This window comes from Ornithodoros turicata, chromosome 8 (genome assembly GCF_037126465.1).
Source record: "Ornithodoros turicata isolate Travis chromosome 8, ASM3712646v1, whole genome shotgun sequence".
NCBI classification, from domain to species: Eukaryota; Metazoa; Arthropoda; class Arachnida; order Ixodida; family Argasidae; genus Ornithodoros; species Ornithodoros turicata.
In genome coordinates, this window is record NC_088208.1 from 37694743 (window position 1) to 37713313 (window position 18571).

The window sequence follows — 18571 nt, forward strand, 5'->3', positions numbered from 1 at the left end:
TAACTCCGCTTCGAGTAGCCAAAGTAGTATAAATAGTGGGCTGTACACGAGGGACAAGCGCTCATGAACGAAGCTCAACCCTCTTAACAATCACAGTATTTGCCAATAAGGAGGTGACATTTATTTCAGCTAGGGATGTGCCAATCACGACTCCTACGAATCCACGAATCCTAGACAGGGATTCGAGATTCGGGAATCCGAATCCCAATGCCCAAAACGGCGAATCGAATCTTTCGAATCCACCGACCATGTTTGCTCGTTTCTTTTTCAAAATGGCGCCTCCGGGGTCCGCCGAAGGCCTCATTGGTCGACGGGTGTTCGAAAGGAAAGGAAAGAAAGGATTCGAAAGATTCGAGATTCGTAAGATTCGTGCATTCGCAGAACCTTCTTTGGATTCAGATTTGGATTCGGATTCGGATTCGAATTTGGATTCGGATTTGGATTCGGATTCGCAAAATTCTGGATTCGTCCCATCTCTAATTTCAGCACTAGTCGGACGACCATTATGGTCAATGCCCTCGAAAGGCTATGATGTGGCCTTGCAAGCACGTTTGTTAGTGGCGACGCGTTGTATTTCGTATGGTATCTCACCTTTTGCAAGAAGATAACGATGCGAGGAATAATGTTGAGCCTCTCATTTTCAAGCCTGCTCAGTGTCTGTGGAGAACGGATGAAGATCTTCGTCTTCCCATACTTGACGTCCTTTCCGAAGCCAAGCTCATCGATGATCACACGACAGCCTTCTTGTTCGCTTCCACCGTAGAAGTTGGGCCATGTAAACTGTGTGATCATTTTGTACCTGGGAAGTGAGTACGCATATACGCCTAGAAATTCTTACACATAATTGGTACCCCGCCGTGATCGGGTTCGAACCTGCGACCTTGGAATCAGCTCGACAAGGAGCCTATACTGATCCACCCAAGGCCGGTCGATTGATACGCAACAAACTACATCCTGTATATCAGATCCAAAGCTATCCATTATGTACAGAATAATGTCCATTACCTTCTGAGAAAGCGTGCATAGTCCTGCCTGTATGCGAAGCCCGCTCTGCGAACGCGCACGTTCTCCAAGAGACCTAAGTATCCAACTTGATGCCTGACCCGCTCATCGTCGAACAGCAAGGGTGATTTTTGTTCATTTGGCTTGATGCAACGGACATAAAAAGGTTCCTGGCAAAGTTGACAATAGATACGTAAGTACTTGCGGCGTGCCGTTGCAGCAGGCTATGTCAGCATGAACAGGATAGGTTATAGAGGCAGTGTACTAAACGACTTTAAATTTCCAAACATTTTTTTTCAACTTGGAAAGTTGTGGACATGAAATTCAGTTAAATGTGACCCATAATATTGAATAAATAAACAAGAAGTCATCTCTAATCTTAAAGCAAAAAAAAAATCAAATTATCGAGGCTATGCCAAGTTTAATTCAACACTACACTTGGAACCTCAAACCTATGATAATTTTATAGACTTAATGAAACAGGTTTTGCATATTCATGCACGGGAAATTCTTGAATTTCAAAATGCAAGTGTATAGTATTTCCAGCCATTTTCAGGAAATAATATTTGTTTAATATTAAACTCGATTTTATCTGTACGTCAGAACTGTACCTTGGAAGCCAGATTCTGCACAAGTGCAATCATCGAGTTCTTGAACAAGGTTCCTGCTGTGAGTGGTCGCTTGTTCACCTGCAAAGATTTATTATGTTAGTATACAGATAGGAACAAAACAAGATGGTGGCACACCTGGTTCACATTTTGAGCGCCCTCTGGCCACATCTCCTTTATCAGTGGATCCGAGCTGTGGAAGGGAGATGATAAAATTGTAACACTGCTCAACTGTACAAAATATTAAAAGCTAGGCCTCAACACAGTCAATTGACAAGGCTCGCACATTGAAGTTAACGAAATTCATGATGTGCTGTGCACCCAACAATGGCTTTACAATGTGACGTTTCGTCCATCAAACCTACCTGTTGTAGAGTAGCCTCTTAAAGTCTTGGTACAGCGTATCTTTGTTCTTGTCGATGAAGTTTTCGATAGAGTATGTCACATCGCCGGCATAGTGAATAATTTTGAAGTGTTTTTGATGCTCCAGTGCTTTGTCTGTTGGTGAAAGCTGCAAAGGAATAGACACTGTTTGATGATCTGAGGCGCAAGTGTACTTTTTAATCTCTAGCAATGTGCAAGTTTTGTCGCTGTACTCTTCCAGGTTCTACCTGAAACTTCATACTCACCCTCCGACTCGTGTAGTGCTTGTGGTTCGCCAACTTTTTGTCCATAGATTCCAGAAGCATCTGAAACGATTGATTCGATAAGAAGGCAGACATAAGCTGTCTTTCCTTTACTTTACAGCTTCGTTACACAAGGAAAAAGGTGGATCTCGAAGCTCAGGCTGCATTCAACTTTATACCCTTTATATATGGAAGCGTTTGAGCACGCGTTCCAAGAATTATGTGCTAAAAATATGCCCAGTTAAAAGCATTAACGAGTGGAAGCTCCCATATTGGGTGGTCGTTGCGCAAGGGCGTTCATTATGCGAGTAAATGCGATACTGCTTAAAAAAGTGACGCACCACATCGTTAACTTTGCCAACTTGCAGACAGGCTTCATCAGCAATGGCTAGTATTCCTCGATGCGGCTCCTCCACCAGATCACAGATAATGCGGTTGTTGAAGTATTTCACATCTTGCCATTCGATCCCTTCTTTACGATATTCCTCTTGTTCTTGCTTGAGCACCAGTTCAATGAAGAGCTGCTGCAGCTTCTCGTTGCAGTAATTGATGCACAGTTGCTCGAAGCTGCCAACGATTGGAAAACAGTACATGACGTAAGCACACTACAGATAGCATATCCAGTATGAATATACTCAATTGTTTTGCATATCAAAATCTTGGTATTGCACATGTGGAATGAAAGCTCGTTGTTCGGAGTAAAACTTTACACGAAGCGGCCTCGAATTAACGGGGACGCATAAACGCCACCGTATATATCTCGCGCATCAAACGTCATCACATCAACTCATAATCTGCATCGTATCAACCCTTCGAACTGAGGGGGCACATGAACGGCTCCGTATCGGGCCCTCGAATTAACAGAATTCCAATTAACATCGGCTCATAAAATGCACCGTGTCGAGCTCTCGAATTAACCGAATTCGAATTAACATCGACTCACAAACTGCACGGTATCAACGCTTCGAATTAATGGGGACTCATGAACGGCACCGTATCGAGCCGTGGAATTAACCGGAATCGCGATTAACTCATCGACAGCGCTGTACCGAGCTGTCGAATTAACGGCCAGTCATAAACGGCATTTATCGAGCGCTCGAACTGAATTCCGTAACGTAAGTGGAACTGAATTCGAATTAACGGCGTCCAAGTGGATAAAGCTTTGAAGTGCGACCATGAAATTGATCTAATGTTACGGAAAAGCTACGTAGACGACCACAATCCAAGATACCACGCAAGCTCACACTTATGCTCTATAAATGTTATTATAACGCCTTCGCAAATATTTGAAACCAGTAGAACCAATTTGGGAAGGGAGGAGAGTTTATTGCCTCCCTGAATAACTTAACACAAGCACAAGGTGGGATAAACTGGCTGTCATTTACCTGTTGTTGTCGAAGATTTCGAAGCCGTAAATGTCAAGCACGCCGATGACAGTGTTCTTTTTCGTCCCATAACCGTTGGACTGCACCTGAATCGCTTCATTTACTCGGCCGACTATCCAGGAGAACATCCTTTCATAGACAGCCTATGTGATAATACAAAGAGAAAGCTTGCATGTTGGTTTATTATGTTGGCGAGTAAGCACATAATGCGGTGTCATAATGGGCCCTTTGGTAGTCATGATTAATTTAAGGGCTGGTCGCATCCAGAAACTCTACGATAGAGAAGTTTCCTTTCTTTCTTTTTTTCAAAAAGTGCTTAGACATTCAATAAACGAATATTCAGGATCAGCGCTGCTCCAGCAGCTGCGGAGGTTCCGGTGACAACGACATCAGCGTGACATCACTCCCTAACAGGAGGAGTGGAAAGGGTCTCGCTCAGAGAACGGCATCATCCGCCTATAGAGCTACGAGCCAGGCGCTTGGCGAGTTTGGCGCCCTGGCGTACCACCCTCTTCTGCGGCGCCGCCGCCGCCAGTTGTGCTGACACTGCGCAACCTGGCGGCTTTACATAGCGGTAATCGATTTCGAAAGTCAGTGAAATCGATGAATTTCCTGTAAAAATTCCGGAGTCCGGCATACTCTCAACGTCCGGCGTTTGCTCTTGTCACGCATTCCACTGAAGAGCTGTCAAATTGCGCCACTGCCTCGCGCTCGATTATTGATACTGTGGTCAGTGGTCAACGAAGAATAAAATGACACCATAATTTCGAAATCGACTGGGATGGGTGCGACCGTCTCTTTAATAAGGATGTGTTATACTGCTCGCCCGAGGAGCCACAGAAAAGAGAGCAATATCAATGCAGTTAATACGTGTAGGCCTTACGTTGCATTCTGGGAACACATTATTTTTCTATAAGGCAAAATGCTACGTAAAGCTTTCGAAACGATGAGTGAGATCCATCGCTCCCCTGGCAACATTGTTACTCCAAGAGTGAACGGTGGAGCCTTCGTTGTGGGTATAGGAGAGAAACACGGGCATGCGACTTCACCTACCTCTTCCCGAAACCATAACTTTTGAAGACCTATCAGTTCATTCACAAACTTGCAGACAACAAATACTACCCGCTAGAACGTGGAACTTTTATTCATAATATAAAATCAAATTGAATCGTTAAAGCCAAAAGTGACCTTTTAACGGAGCAAACGCTCTTGTGCTAACTGCAGTCATCGTAACTGCGGGACATCGACATCATCAAAACGACCAATCTCTATTCTTCCTATTCGTTTTCAGGAACACGTGACCTCAAGCTAAAATTCATTAATCAACTTATTAATTAGATGTTTTCTGGGAAATGCAGATGGCAGAGTTAGAGCCAGCCATTATCAAATCCATCGTCCTTATTAAACATCCTGAGAAGCGAACGTACCTTGAAATATAAATTGCCAAATTTCGCTGTGCAAATAAGCCGAATTGTAGCACGGAGCGCTTCTCGAAAAGCGGCTGGAAACGGTTCGCGTCTCCGCGGACGCGGCGCCGCCGCCGCCTCAGGAAACGCATGTGTGAATCAACGAACAGTACAGTGCTCAAGTATCTCACACGGAACACGCAATCTCCAGAACTTGAGCCATGTATTATCGTGAATGTTTCATCCTTTCATGGTCGAGAAGCGAGATGTTCTTCGGACGTTCCCGCCCGCCGTGCATGATGCGTTTGCAACGCACCTTGCACATATTCAGACCAGGGTATAGCTATGAACAAGCTTGGAAAACAAGCTTTGAAAGAAGCTCGAACGAGCTTTGCTTGCGAAATTTGTCTTTTTGTTTTTCATCGATCCGAAAATCCATGAGTTCTCACCGTTTCCCACCGAGAAAGAGCCGTCTGTCGTTCTGACGAGTGATGGTGCAAGCAGAAATGCTTCACAATCTAAATTTGGACGAACAGCGCAAGAAGTGTCAGTAAACTCTTGACGTACTCTTGACTCTTGACAACAACGAAACGCGTCTGCAGGCTGACTGCTCGGCTATGTATCGCAGGGTCCTCTCCGCCGCGCCGCGAACGCTGAGGCGGCGCCGCTTTTTGAAACGCATGTGCGAATGATCCTTTGCACCATAAGATGCATTTTTCCATATAGACAGACATCATGTGGAGTCATTAGCACGCTCATAGCCACAGTTGCTTCGTGGCGCTAACACTGACACAGGCATTACCTTTGCCAGAGCGTCCCTGCCGTAGAGGGCTTCAGAAACAGTATGTGCCTTTTCCATGACTTCACCCCCTGCAGCAATGACTCGTTGGCAGAGGGTCCTGTGTAACATGTCCTTCGGCACTGCGAACAATTTGGCCAGACGGTCTAAACTCCCTTTCACCTTCGCCTCGTCGCCGTCCAATACAAATTCCACCTCGCCCTAGAATACAATACAAAGTGGACTTAAAGACACACCTCGTAACTGTTGAAGGTAAATGATGAGCTTGCTTCTAAGCGGGGAGTGCAGAAGGGGACAAGGGACCAGAAACTCGCATGCGCCGTGCGCGCAAGCGATAACAGCTCTTACCAGGTGAATGATGGCGGCTACAATCTTCCACAGTGTGTCACAGTGTTCCTGAGAAAACCCTAGCACCTTGAAAGCGGAGCAGACTTGCTTGTAATCTGCTCTATCGTTGATAGTGTTGACCTGAAGCCAATAAAAACATCCGCAGCGTGAACTCTCCAGCGTGAACACCGTAAATGCAATAGCGTTTTCTCGGTACCTTTGGACAATCTCCTTGTTTTGTGTAGAAGTACTTTTGCGGTTCATGTTTCAGCCCGAAGTCGGAGAGCATGCCATCCGGTGCGCCGTACAAGAGGTGGTAGAAGGCGTGGAAGTTTCGTTCGCCTGGTTGCTGGTAGATCACTCGGGACTGCGTGTTCGAAGGATAAGCGGGTTACGTTACAGCAATTTTTAAAGCTCATTCGCAGGAATACTCCTTCCAGCAACAAACACAAGACATTAATGTGATACTGACGGTGCTAGCGACGGTATTACTGATGTACTACATTCTTGCAGGGTGAACACCTCCAGGACGCTGAGATTTTGGTTTCTTCAACAAGATAAATGCTAAATTGTTAACTTCACACAGTGGTACTATTTTTACTCTCAGTCGCCAATATATAAGGCAAACCATTAACTCTGTCCCTATCAGTGCCCATGGCAGATTCAGGGTAGGTCAGTATAGTAATATGCCCAACGCAAGAACCTTCGTTTTATTCTTCGTTGCCCGAGTTCTAACTAGCTTCCTCTTCGCTTCTTCTTCTTCTTCCGACCCGTCGGCACCCTTCAGGTATTTTGGTAGAACTGTCAGACGGGAACCTTTTGCAAGCAACATCACCACGCACAGTATGGCACCGCTGACGATACCCTTCTTTTTGTTGTTGTTGTTGTTGTTTTTTTTTGTCTACCAGTACCGCCAGTGGAGTTTAGTCAAATATTGTATCACATCAAGTAGTCGACGCTGTCGGTAGTACTTTCTGTCTAGTCGAACTGGAGCTGGTGAGCTATTGATGACTATCAATACCCTTGCGTAACCGACCTCCTCTAATATCCACATACTTTTTCTAAGAGATAGTTGTTGATATGGCCTCCCAATGGCTCGCCTTTGAAGTCAAAGTTGATGTCCATATATTTCCCGAAACGACTTGAATTGTCGTTGCGGTTCGTCTTTGCGTTTCCAAAAGCTTCTAATATGCAGTTAGACTGGAGCAGGATGTTCTTCACCCTGAGAGTACGGGAGAAAAGTCACGTTGAAACATGTCACATACATATATACAAACACGTCCGACAAACCATTACGAACGCGTAATACGGGTCGCAGGCGCAACGTTTGGCTATACAGTGTGATCAAAACAATACCCCGCGCCGAAGACCGAAGCAACTTCCATTTGTCCAACAAGCGGTACCCATATTCAACCCATGGCGGACCCATATTCAACCTAAGAACGGCACAAAATGTAGTTCGACGACCCCAAACAGAGTTAGTCCGCCGAAGAACTCACTGCATCGGCAGTAGATGCCACGTATGGGGACGCTATAGTTTCGGTGTCGGTGCACGATTTGTCGCGACGTAGAATAATGCGGCTATAGCCATTGCAGACAGCAGGAACAAGGTCAGCCCTGCTTTGACCGACCTCTCCAAAAACCTTTAAACAGACGAACGAGCAAACAAGCGTAGGGCGGTTCATAAACGACCATGTAGCTAAGGGCGGGTGCACTGAAAGAACATGGCGGAGGAGCCCGAATCGCTGGACGGATGTGCTGCGGAGCCGCGGCGTTTTCCATGCACGTGTTATACGATTATACACACATTATTAGCATGGAAGGAAGCAAGCAAGCCAGCGAGTGCGAAAGCATTAAAGATATTGACATAGCTATAGGACACTTCCTCGAACAAAGAGCTAAGGTCAGGTACCACAGGCAATTATCCGCCCCGCGGACTCGCACGTGCCGGCACCACGGTGTGATAGCGACCAGAAACGACAGAGTGGTTAGCCTGAAAGCGCGACTAATGACGCCTTGACTTCCTCGTTCAATTACGAAACCGGATCAACACAAAGCTAGGCTATGGGAACCCTGAAGGTTAATCGCTCACTCTATGTGCATTAGCTATTATTAGTAGAGCATGGCAGCGCAGTTGTGCAACCATAAGTCTGATAGCGACTTCATGGGAGATGCATAAGGTCCATCACACGGGACAAAGGAGAAGAGACTACGCGCAGAAGAAACTGATAGCAGTTGACGTGGTCCACAGAGAAAGCTATGGGAGCTCTACGCAACGATCTGGAACTGGATCTGGGATAGGATACGTTTCTTGATTACCGAACCGAGGGACCGTCGAATACAAAGTACGACGGGTACGTGTCCGTGCTAGCGCCGCGAAGCACCTGTGGCTATGAGCGGCGTACAGACGTGGACAGATGGAGAGAGGACAGCAGGAAGGAGTGGAGTGGTTAGTATGCATCCTGGGCCGACTTCAGGTAGAACTGTGCCGGCATTCGCCTCCAATGCCACGGGAGCTGGTCGTCCGAGGGCTGTTGCCCATATTTTCGTAAACAATGTAACGAGGTATGATTCATTTGAACAATTAAAAAAAAAACGTTACTTCTATTTCGACATCCATGCCGGGTTTTACGACAAAATATAGGTTAGATTAGACCAGATGAAATTGAAAAACATGGAGATGTTAGTCCAGGTCACAGTTCAGCCAGTATACATGTTAGTGTCCGCAGTACCAGGCAAAACCAGACACAATCCTCATCTTATCTGTTCACAGTACATGCTCACTCCAAGCTCGGTGTACGCAGCCATCGGAAAGCAGCGACGTTAAGTTCGTTTTCGCTTTCACTGACCAGCAGACATCGATAGCAGTCCCGATATGCATAGAGTTGACCAGACGCATCAAACTGGAGCACACCGCGAAGTGGGAACTGGAGCATGCGCGTGATCATTAACCGAAGAAAACGCCCTACAACTGTACGGCCATTGTTGCTCCCGGGTACATTCTACCTGTATCGCTGCCAACGGCCGAGCACGGCACGTCATATCGTAAAGTCGTAACGACTTTGAAAGCGGCATATGCAATACAATGAATACAGGTTAAAGATCCTCTGGCACACCAATGTCCCGAACTGAACGATCGATCTTAACTGTGCGATTGCGTAACACTATTAAAGCAACATTTTTTTATAGACATATTCACACCTATATATCTAAACACGTGGCAGTAATCGTACCTTTCAATTTCCTGCTGCCCGGTGACGTTCGTGATTGCGGCGATGTACCTCATGATGATCTTTGAGGCTTCCGTCTTCCCGGAGCCACTCTCACCTTTTCAAGGACAAAGCAATATATATAGCAGAGAAAGCACACGTAGAACGTGTTGGTCGCGTTCAACCATGGCGAGGAATTCAGCGCATCCAACATGGTGAATGGAAGGTCAACTGACCTGAAATGACTATGCAGGTATCCCTGGATTTCCGCTTCATCTCCTTGTAGGCAGCGTCCGCAATGGCGAATATGTGCGGTGGACGTTCGAATATTTCCCTTCCTTTGTAATCGTTTACTTGGTCCGCGCCATAGATGTTCATGGTGCGGTACGGGTTGACGGAGACGCATACTTCTCCAATGTACGTATAAACTTTCCCACCGTTGTATCTGCAAAGGAAAAGAAAGACGTGACCGAGAGGTTAGGCTGCCTGTATTTGGACAGCGTGTGGCCCCAAATCGCGCAATACTATTAGCAGTTTAAACAGTTTTATTATTAGTTTAGTTTACGTTTATTTTTCATGGCGAAAACAAAATAAGATCACGGCGAGAGATGTCACGGATGTCATTGCGTAGATGCGTCCATCACGGATGTCATTGCGTAGATGCACGGATGCGTCCATCTGAGAGCAATCCAGTCACAGAGAACAGCGTCCCGCGTTTAAAGGGGTTAAGAAGCCATATGCAGCACATTAAATGTGTAGTTCCGCTTCATACGATCTAGTCCGTGGCTTCGACACGCAAAGTCCCTCATTTGAACGATTTCGGACTGTTGGGTTTTTAAAACTGCGATTTTTTTCAAGCCACCGCTGACAGTGGCGCCGAACAGCGCTGAGAGGCGTCGACAGACAGGCCGGAAGTGACATTTTAGCTGCGCACGCTTGCCCGAAGTACCCGAAGGTCGCCATACTGAAGGCGGTTCTCCAGTGGCCGTCTCTCTTTGCAACGTTTGCAACCGCCTGTGTCGTCATGGAAACGGAAAGTATTCAGTTCCTTTCTCCACGGTAAAACGTCACTCCAAAAAGAGCGAGGAGGAGGAGAGCGGAGAGCCTAGCACGTGACCTTCGGACCGCAATAGCTTGGTAAAGCGCGATCGCAGAAACATGGCGTGTTGATGCGCATATTCAGCAGAGATGACTCAATATTTACAATTACTTCTTCAAAAGTTTGGTAACTGGTCTGGTAAAGTTTGGTTTCATTTTCGTTTCTCGATTGCAGCATACCAGCCCCACTACCAGAAAGGAAGACTCTCTCGACCTAAATTCACTGTATAGCAGTCTTTTAGTTGACAATGCATGAAGCATCCCTGTAACGCGCGTGAACTCCAACCTTGTATAGAGGCACCTCGACTTTGGAGTCTCAGAAGGTAGAGCATTTTCCAGGCCTACTGCAGAAACGTCTAACCACATGGGTTCTCCTTTGCTTTTTTTTTCTTTTTTTGTAAATCACGCTTCCCGTCGTCCACAAAGTGTATGAGGACACACAAATTGCTTTCGGACAGAGAGTTGTTGCAATGGAGACAGTAAGATGGGACGTAAGCGAAAGTTGTCTGGCCACTATAGCGAGGAACGTCCGGGCTATTACGCATCCGGTGATCCGGGTCACGTCGCCAGGTGATGGTAATGCAGAGACGGAACCTTTCGAGATGTAGTCCTGTAAAAGTTCCGCCAAGCTTCTTTTAAGGTAGCTTCTCACCCGTTTTGTGAGTACGCCGTTGCACAGTCGTTGCTGTTTCTCAGAATTTCGGATAATAACTCAGGTGCAAAAAATAAAAATAAATAAACGATGAATATTCCGAACGCTGAGGCCATAATAAACTCCGAAAACCCCGAACCCCAACTTGTACGCCATGTTATCCCGTGTTCAATGACCCCTGTCTAAGAAGCACCACGTGCTCAAACAACGTGTATATCATCAATGCCACACTAGCATCTTCAGTCGGGTTCTAATTAGTGACCCGAGACCAGTTCATAACTGATACATCAAGTATTTATCATCATCATCATCATCATCATCATAAGCATTCATGACCTTGACGCGCTCCCTAACGGTTCTTCGCGTCGCTTGCCACTGTTTTCATAAATAAAAATGCAGAACAAACTATAGGGAAAGCAACATATCACATTGGGTTGGATTGGATATTTTTCCCTACTCATCATCATTCAAATGAATTAGTTGTTGTTATTGGATTAGATCTTATGTGTGTAGCTGTGCCGCCTTCTAGGTACGTCTTTCACAGGTGCGACCTTGTGCGGTTAATCAAAACGCATCCATGGGGGGCCTTGGTGAATGACACGGCCGACTGCACGCAGTCAAAGGCACTGTATGCACGCTCGCGCGCCCCCATTGAAACGTATCGGTAGGATCATCGTGAGACAGCATATAGATACGGAAATGAACTTGATCTCGTAACGGACCAAGGTGCGACAGACACTTGTGTAGCTTTGGGAAGGTTATCGCTAGGCTCCGTCACAATGGGCATGATGTGATTTGCATAGAATTAGTGAATCACGTTAAATAATGTACCGTACCACTGAAGATTGCAGGTCAAGGAATCCTCAAGCAGCGGTGATCTCAGGAGGCGGGCCGGAGGTGGTTTGGTTTCGGTTTTGGACCTCGCTGATGACCTGCTGCTGTCGCACGTGGTTGACATTGTTTCGAAGAACGGAAAACCTTTCGAGCAACGTCAATCAGTAGATGGACCTTTCGAAATTTTGCAGAAATGGTCAACCGAGGTTCAACCAACTGCTGCTAATGATACTGTTCGCTTGCCTTTGCCAAAGCTATAGTGTCCTTGCTGAGGGACATCTTCTGTGCAGGATATTTACTTGCAACTGTCGGCACACTTGCAGCACCTGAGGAGGATGTGCTCTGTGCCCCCGACAAAATCGCACTCAACATGGCGACCTTGTAAAGCTCATAGCCAGGTTAGCCATGGTCCTCAGCCATTCCATAAACGCCATTCCATCATCGAGCGACTGCATTGAAAGCGTTCCTAGTTTTCCTTCAAGAAACGGATCCGATTGACATTTTGTGACACTTTCTTGTCCCTCGTTTGTGACAACTGTTCCCACTAGTTCGAGATGTTTCTCTCCCCCCCCCCCCCAACTACTGGGTATTCCCCCTTTTTTTATTTATTTCAACTAACTGCGTCTAAGTGGTCTGAGGTAGCCAGTCTGACTTTGTCTTGACCTAAATCCTCAGCTTTTTTTTTTTTTCTATCACATCACATCACGCCAGTGCCCGTCAAATAACGCCCACAGTACAACCTGCAAAGAAAAAGCCGATTGTCTATAACGCATTGACAGACGCGCAGTAAGCGCAATTGCAATTGAACCGAGTAGATCTACCAGGACGTCACGCAGATAAGATTGTTCAGAGCGCATTTCGACTTAGCTACTGTAGGATTGACAATTGTCACAGTGGGACTATAGGCTTCTTGAATGCAGTCCTCGGGAATGCAGTTATTGCCACTTTGAATGATATCGCGGTCGCCGTTAGTGATAAGTCCAAAGTTAGTGATAAGACCGGACATATCCTTCGCACGGGGAGTCAGTCTCAATAACTCTGCACACGAGACGGCTACCATGGCGTCACTTTGGCCCTTGACTTTCCTGTCCGCCGTATGGCTGGCGTCAGCTGCGGATCCCATGGGAGAAAGGGACGTTGGAAATGTGAGTCGGATACGAAGAACCTTGGTGTGAGAGTACGTCAGAGAGCAATGAACCAAAAGCACCGTGATCGTTTACTAACGTGCGATATCGATTAGTTACCATGCCTAATTTATAATAGACGCGTGTGGATGTTCTAGTACTGTTTTTAATTTACCTATCAACTTATTGTCTAGTAGAGTCAATTAAAAATATATATTACGCGATTTCAGGAGTCTTCCTCTGACGTGTCTACGATCCTCAAGGGGCTCAAGAGACCAACGTACAAGGAGACAGAGATGGCCTGGCACGTGGAAGGGATTCGTAAAATGATTAGCAAGGCCCACAGCTTAGGACCACGCCGCCAGTACAGCGATCGCTTCGTACTGAACGGGTACGCAGCTCAATTAAGTGCTAGAGTAGATCGCAGACAGGGAGAACTATGGCTGGGATTGTTCTTTGCCCTGTGCAAAGGTCCCACGGACCAGTTCCTCGCATGGCCCTTCAGGACGTCTTACACTCTAACTCTCCTCCATCCGACGAAGGAAGCGTTGGACATTTCGAACACCATCTCGGAATTTTCACCCGTCACATTCAAGAACTTCAAGAGACCAACGGACGGTTGCAACGCCGGGCGCGGATTCCCCATGGTGATAAGAGTGTCGGAAGCTGACGAGCAAGAATACATAGTGGACAATGCCGTTTCTGTTCGTATTAAGCTGAATCTGTAGTGAACGCTATGCTCGCTGATTGTCTATAGCGAATTTCGGTGGTCATTTCATGGCAACGCGACCTAGCGCTTGGAAGTTCCTAGGCCGGCGCCCGAGCTCAATCACGTGACCGTTGCCTCCAGAAGATGGGTGCCAGGAATCTAGCGGTTTTAGTCGCTTGGATCACGCTATAGGGGCATCGCTGTCGCTCGTCTCCGGGTCCTGTCGTCTGCTTACCCACCTGAACTTCGCCGTGCTGGCCAATGAGGGCGCTCGCTGCCCTCGCGACGCGGATATGACGACACCGGACGTAGTTGGGCAATCCGCTGCCCGGACACTTCGAGGTCGGGCGAAAAAAAAAAGTGTTATCCTGCAAATTCTTGGCGCTCGAAAAGTGCCACGAGATGGCTAAAGTGGCGAGAGCAGGCGGGATCAGGCAAAAAAAAAAAAAGAAGGACAAAAAAATTGCCATGGAATGACCACCCGAATTCTCGATAGATAACTTGATGCGTCGTGAAGGCTAACACAACGCTCCCGTCATGTAATGTTAGCGTTTGTATTAGCTTTCTCGACGCTCTCGCCGTTTTCCAATCGCTCATTGACGGTACGTCGTATTTTGTGACACGTTGACAATAAAATATGGCAAAGCAGATGCGGCCACGAACACTGCACATCGAAACTGCAAATCAAACCACCGGCACAGGAACTCAAATAAGCTCCCGCAACAGAACAACCTTCGATGAGAAGCGAACCATTACCTTTTTTCTTTTCTTTCTTTTCTTTTGTTTTTGTTTTTTCCGTGTTAGCGCCGCGAAGCAACTGTGGCTATCAGAGGCGTCCATATGTGGACAGATGGGATAGAGGAGAGCAGGAAGGAGCGGGGGGTGGGGCAAGGGGGTTAGTGTGCAACTTGGCCAGGCATGAGGGAGAACAGTGACGATGTTCATCTGGAAAGGCTACCGGAAAACCCGGCGAAAACCTCAGACAGCACAGTTGGTGGTATAGGATTCGAACCCAACACCTCCAAGCCTTCAGCACGGTCTTGAAAGTATCGGCAACGAGTGGAAGTCTGAATCCGCAAAGCTATCGAATATCGCCCAACTGTACAACCGACATACGCAAAGGAAGTGTCATTTCCCTACGACGCATGACGGATGTAATTAATGCAAGTACAACTGCCGGGACGATAAGATTGTCCAGAGCACACTTCCACCCTACAACTACATGCTTCCTCACATTTCTAGCGCTACTGGGCTTCACGAAAGCGGTCGCAGAGTCTGCAGCTAGTACCACACTTTGAACGATATCGGAAAAGGGCCACGTACGATCGGACACATATTGTTCGCCCTGAGAGAGTCAAGTTCGAGCAGTCTGCATACGAGATGGTCACCACGACGTCGCTTTGGCTTTTGACTTTCCTCTTCGCCGTACATCTGGCGTCAGCAGCGGATGACGAGGGTGACGAGGGGATGACGAGGGTGACAGCGGTGACGATGGATGACGCGGGGGACGAGAGAAATGTAAGTCAAATCCACGCACGTCAGTTACGAAGAACCTTCGCTATACGGCTTTGCTCGGGATGGCACATGTTCATTAATTGCTCCGTTATGTAAAAAAGCGCTTTAGTACCGTATTTTCCGGTGTATATGACGCGCGCGTTACGCAGTAAAAAAAAGTGCTCTGAGGAGGTCCTGCGAGTTATCTAACGGTGCGGGTTATACACGGAAATGCCTTTCCTGTAGAGTTCCTTTTCGGGTCGGCGACTTACAAATTCTAGCCTCTTTCAGGATGTGCTGTGGCATTCACCCATACCTTAGGGTCAGTGACAAAATCAGGCACAAAAGGGCACTGGATCGACTTCACGAAAGCTGCTGTTGAGCAATCAACGATCAATCAATCAATCAAGATACCGAAAGCGTGGAGGAGATTGAAGTATACTGTGATGCCGACACTGTTGCATCGGAGTTTATAACAAAGGATGCATATATGATACACCACCCTGGTTTTTGCGTATAATGGTGGCAGTACAGAAGCCTGTAGCAACACTGCGGGGCGCGTTATACATCGAACTCTTTTTTATTTTTTTATTTTTTTTCAAGTTCGGCCCGTTTTTAGGGCTGCGCGTTATAGGTACACCGGAAAATACGGTAATTACCACGCATGATTTATAAAATACGCGCGCAAACGTTTCAACACTGTCAACGAAAAATATATACTGCATGTTACACCATTCCAGGAGACCTCACCGGCCATGAGTCCCGAGCCGTTCAACGGATCAACCAGCAAGGTGACAGAGGTGACCTGGAACGTGAAAGGGATTAATTATCTAATTAGTAGAGCGGAGAAGTCATCCCCAAGGAGCATGAGATACCTCTACTCCAGCAAGTCCTTTGTATTGAACGGGTACACTGCGTACATGACCTTCGAGGCATGGAACAGCGGAGACGGTGTCTGGCTGGAATTGTTTTTTGGCCTGTGCAAAGGCACTGCTGACGATTTCCTCGCATGGCCCTTCAGGACGCCCTTCACTCTCACCCTCTTACACCCAACGACGAGTAGGATGGACATCTCGCAGACATTCTCCGCATTTTCAACTGCCACGTTCCCAAACTTCAAGAGACCAGAAGAGGGTTGCAACGAACTGTATGGATTCCACGAGATGATAACAGCATCGGAAGCTAAAAACCGAAGCTACATAGTGGACGATGCGGTTTCTGTTCGTGTTCAGCTCAAGCAGTAGATCAAGACAAGAGCGATGATTCCACGTTTGGTTACTCCACCGCTAGCTGGGCGGTAACATCTCATTACGGCCGAAGGTATAGTCTCACTTCAGCCAAAGATGTTTCATCACGGCCAAAAAGAAAAAAGTAGCGTCCACCACATTAGCAACCGTAATGGGACATCGGCCGTAATGAGAGTTCGGCCGTAATGATATACAATCAGCTGGGCTACCCGTTCTTTTTTCCTTACGCGCTCATGCGAGCTGGCATTTGGACAGTTACTTGCTTTCTTTGCTTTCTTTCTTTCTTTCCTGTGCTATGCGAAGTTAGTCCTCGAACTACGAACTGTCGGCGAGCGAACTCCCTCGTTCCATTAGCGGCATACCACGTGTAGACAAATAAATAACCACCTTACTTAACACGCTCCAGGAGTGTCACTAGGGTAAAGTAGGGAAAGTTGGGGACAGTTTGCCCAAGCAGCACAATGTACTGTCGAATGCAATAGGGGTGGACGGTATGTGTCTTATCAATGTTCTTTAGATTCACGAGTCTGTACAAGGCGTTCCACCTACCCGTCCACCCTTATTGCACTCGACTTTCAGTACATTGTGCTGGCCTGGCAGAGGTGGGGAGCAATGCATTACCGCTAATGCTTCACTTTTGAGTAACTGTAATGAATTACATTTTGCCAACGAGTAATGAGTAATGGTAACGCATTACATCTCGACTGACTAATGAGCGTGGCATTACTCATTACTTTCGTCGAATGTTCATTGCGGTTGATTCCGGGTCATTGCGGAATCTCTGGCAACCACGTTGCCGACGCTGCCGCAGCGGCCGCTCACCACCAGGGCAAGTGTGTTCCGATTGTTCTCCCAAGGGGCGACAGACGGTCCCTTCTTCGTGACTGGGCTGCCTCCGTCGAACAATGGCGTCGGGATGTCCCGGCCAGTACCATACTGGGAATTGTAGACCCAACATTCTCGTGTCGCTTACCGACATCTTTACCGCGCGTCATTAAGTCCCTCCTACATCGCTTACGGCTGAATGTTGCCTTTTCGCCGTACTACCGTTACCAGATAGGGTGTGCCAGTAGTCCCTTGTGCCCGGAGTGTGGTGTGCCAGCGACCGCGGACCATGTGATCATCGCATGTCCCACTTATAGGAGGGAGCGTCACTTGTTTGCAAACGACTTTGCGCGGATTGACAGCCGACCCCTTGACCTCAGACTCATTTTGGGACCATGGGACACACGAAAGCAGATGTCCGTCTTGCGACCCTTCATCACATTCCTGCAAACTACCGGCCTGATCGACTCTCTCTAAAACCCTGTCAGCGTCGTCAGCATCATCCTCATCACCATCCTCTCATTTTCCCCCCAATAGCAATGGGGTAGCATTCTGCTCAATGAGCGGAAGTCATCCCCATATCATAGTCATCATGTATTTCTCTCTCTCTCTCTCTCTCTTCATTGCGCCACGTGAAGGCTGGGAACATGCAGACTTTTCAACGCGCCTTTAACAATTATTTGATGATTTCTCATTTTCTTTTCTTCTTTATCTTTTCCTCTTCTTTTCTTCTCCTTTTTCCTTTTCTTTTCTTCCCCCATTTTCCTTTTTTTTTTTGTGAATAGCAAGCCGACCTCCGCCTGGTTGACCTTTCCTTTCTTTTGTTCTTAATAAACATTCCCCCCCCCCTCCTTCCTGAGTAAGAAGGTCCATGTAGTTCAAAGAATGTTCGTACTAAGTTCTAGCTCTCAATTCATATATTAGGAAACTTCGAATCCCTTCCATTTTAACGAAACCTCCGTTTACGAAGTGTTATACCCCTGTCACACGGGCATTTCGATCCTTCTCGAATCCGATCTGCATCGAACTTCCCGAGCACGCTCGAGTTTTGACGCTGCTACACGGCCACTTTCAATGCGCATTGAATGGTTGACTTGTGCAAATGAATAAACGGGACTCATTAATTTCGCGTTTCCTATATAACAGCGATATTAGTGGTAATTTATCGTATACCGATGTAAGCATCATTTGTAGCTCCGCGCGCATGTCCGTCTTAAGTTATGACA

At 47.0% G+C, this 18571-nt stretch overlaps 3 protein-coding genes across 3 annotated transcripts in view; 2 read left to right on the forward strand and 1 right to left on the reverse strand.

Moving 5' to 3' along the window:
- LOC135367228 (unconventional myosin ID-like) overlaps nucleotides 1-18571 on the reverse strand; it is a 50414-nt gene that overhangs the window by 6811 nt on the left and 25032 nt on the right. Inside the window, exons 2-15 of the mRNA XM_064600389.1 lie at nucleotides 9599-9807; nucleotides 9387-9480; nucleotides 7210-7375; nucleotides 6371-6520; nucleotides 6175-6294; nucleotides 5830-6027; nucleotides 3622-3764; nucleotides 2578-2803; nucleotides 2240-2299; nucleotides 1976-2121; nucleotides 1749-1803; nucleotides 1614-1691; nucleotides 1006-1172; nucleotides 592-799 (exon numbers count right to left, since the gene is read on the reverse strand). Of these exons, the coding sequence (XP_064456459.1) occupies nucleotides 592-799; nucleotides 1006-1172; nucleotides 1614-1691; nucleotides 1749-1803; nucleotides 1976-2121; nucleotides 2240-2299; nucleotides 2578-2803; nucleotides 3622-3764; nucleotides 5830-6027; nucleotides 6175-6294; nucleotides 6371-6520; nucleotides 7210-7375; nucleotides 9387-9480; nucleotides 9599-9807 (2020 nt within the window). The remainder of the gene's footprint in view (nucleotides 1-591; nucleotides 800-1005; nucleotides 1173-1613; nucleotides 1692-1748; nucleotides 1804-1975; nucleotides 2122-2239; nucleotides 2300-2577; nucleotides 2804-3621; nucleotides 3765-5829; nucleotides 6028-6174; nucleotides 6295-6370; nucleotides 6521-7209; nucleotides 7376-9386; nucleotides 9481-9598; nucleotides 9808-18571) is intronic.
- Nucleotides 12864-14427, forward strand: LOC135366245 (TNF receptor-associated factor 2-like). The gene is made up of 2 exons (XM_064598918.1): nucleotides 12864-13091; nucleotides 13301-14427. The coding sequence occupies exons 1-2, from the start codon at nucleotides 12897-12899 to the stop codon at nucleotides 13796-13798; spliced, it is 693 nt and encodes a 230-aa protein (XP_064454988.1). The 5' UTR covers nucleotides 12864-12896; the 3' UTR covers nucleotides 13799-14427.
- Nucleotides 14973-16916, forward strand: LOC135366246 (TNF receptor-associated factor 3-like). Its single transcript, XM_064598919.1, has 2 exons — nucleotides 14973-15297; nucleotides 16014-16916. Exons 1-2 carry the CDS (start codon nucleotides 15160-15162, stop codon nucleotides 16515-16517), a joined length of 642 nt encoding a protein of 213 aa, XP_064454989.1. The 5' UTR covers nucleotides 14973-15159; the 3' UTR covers nucleotides 16518-16916.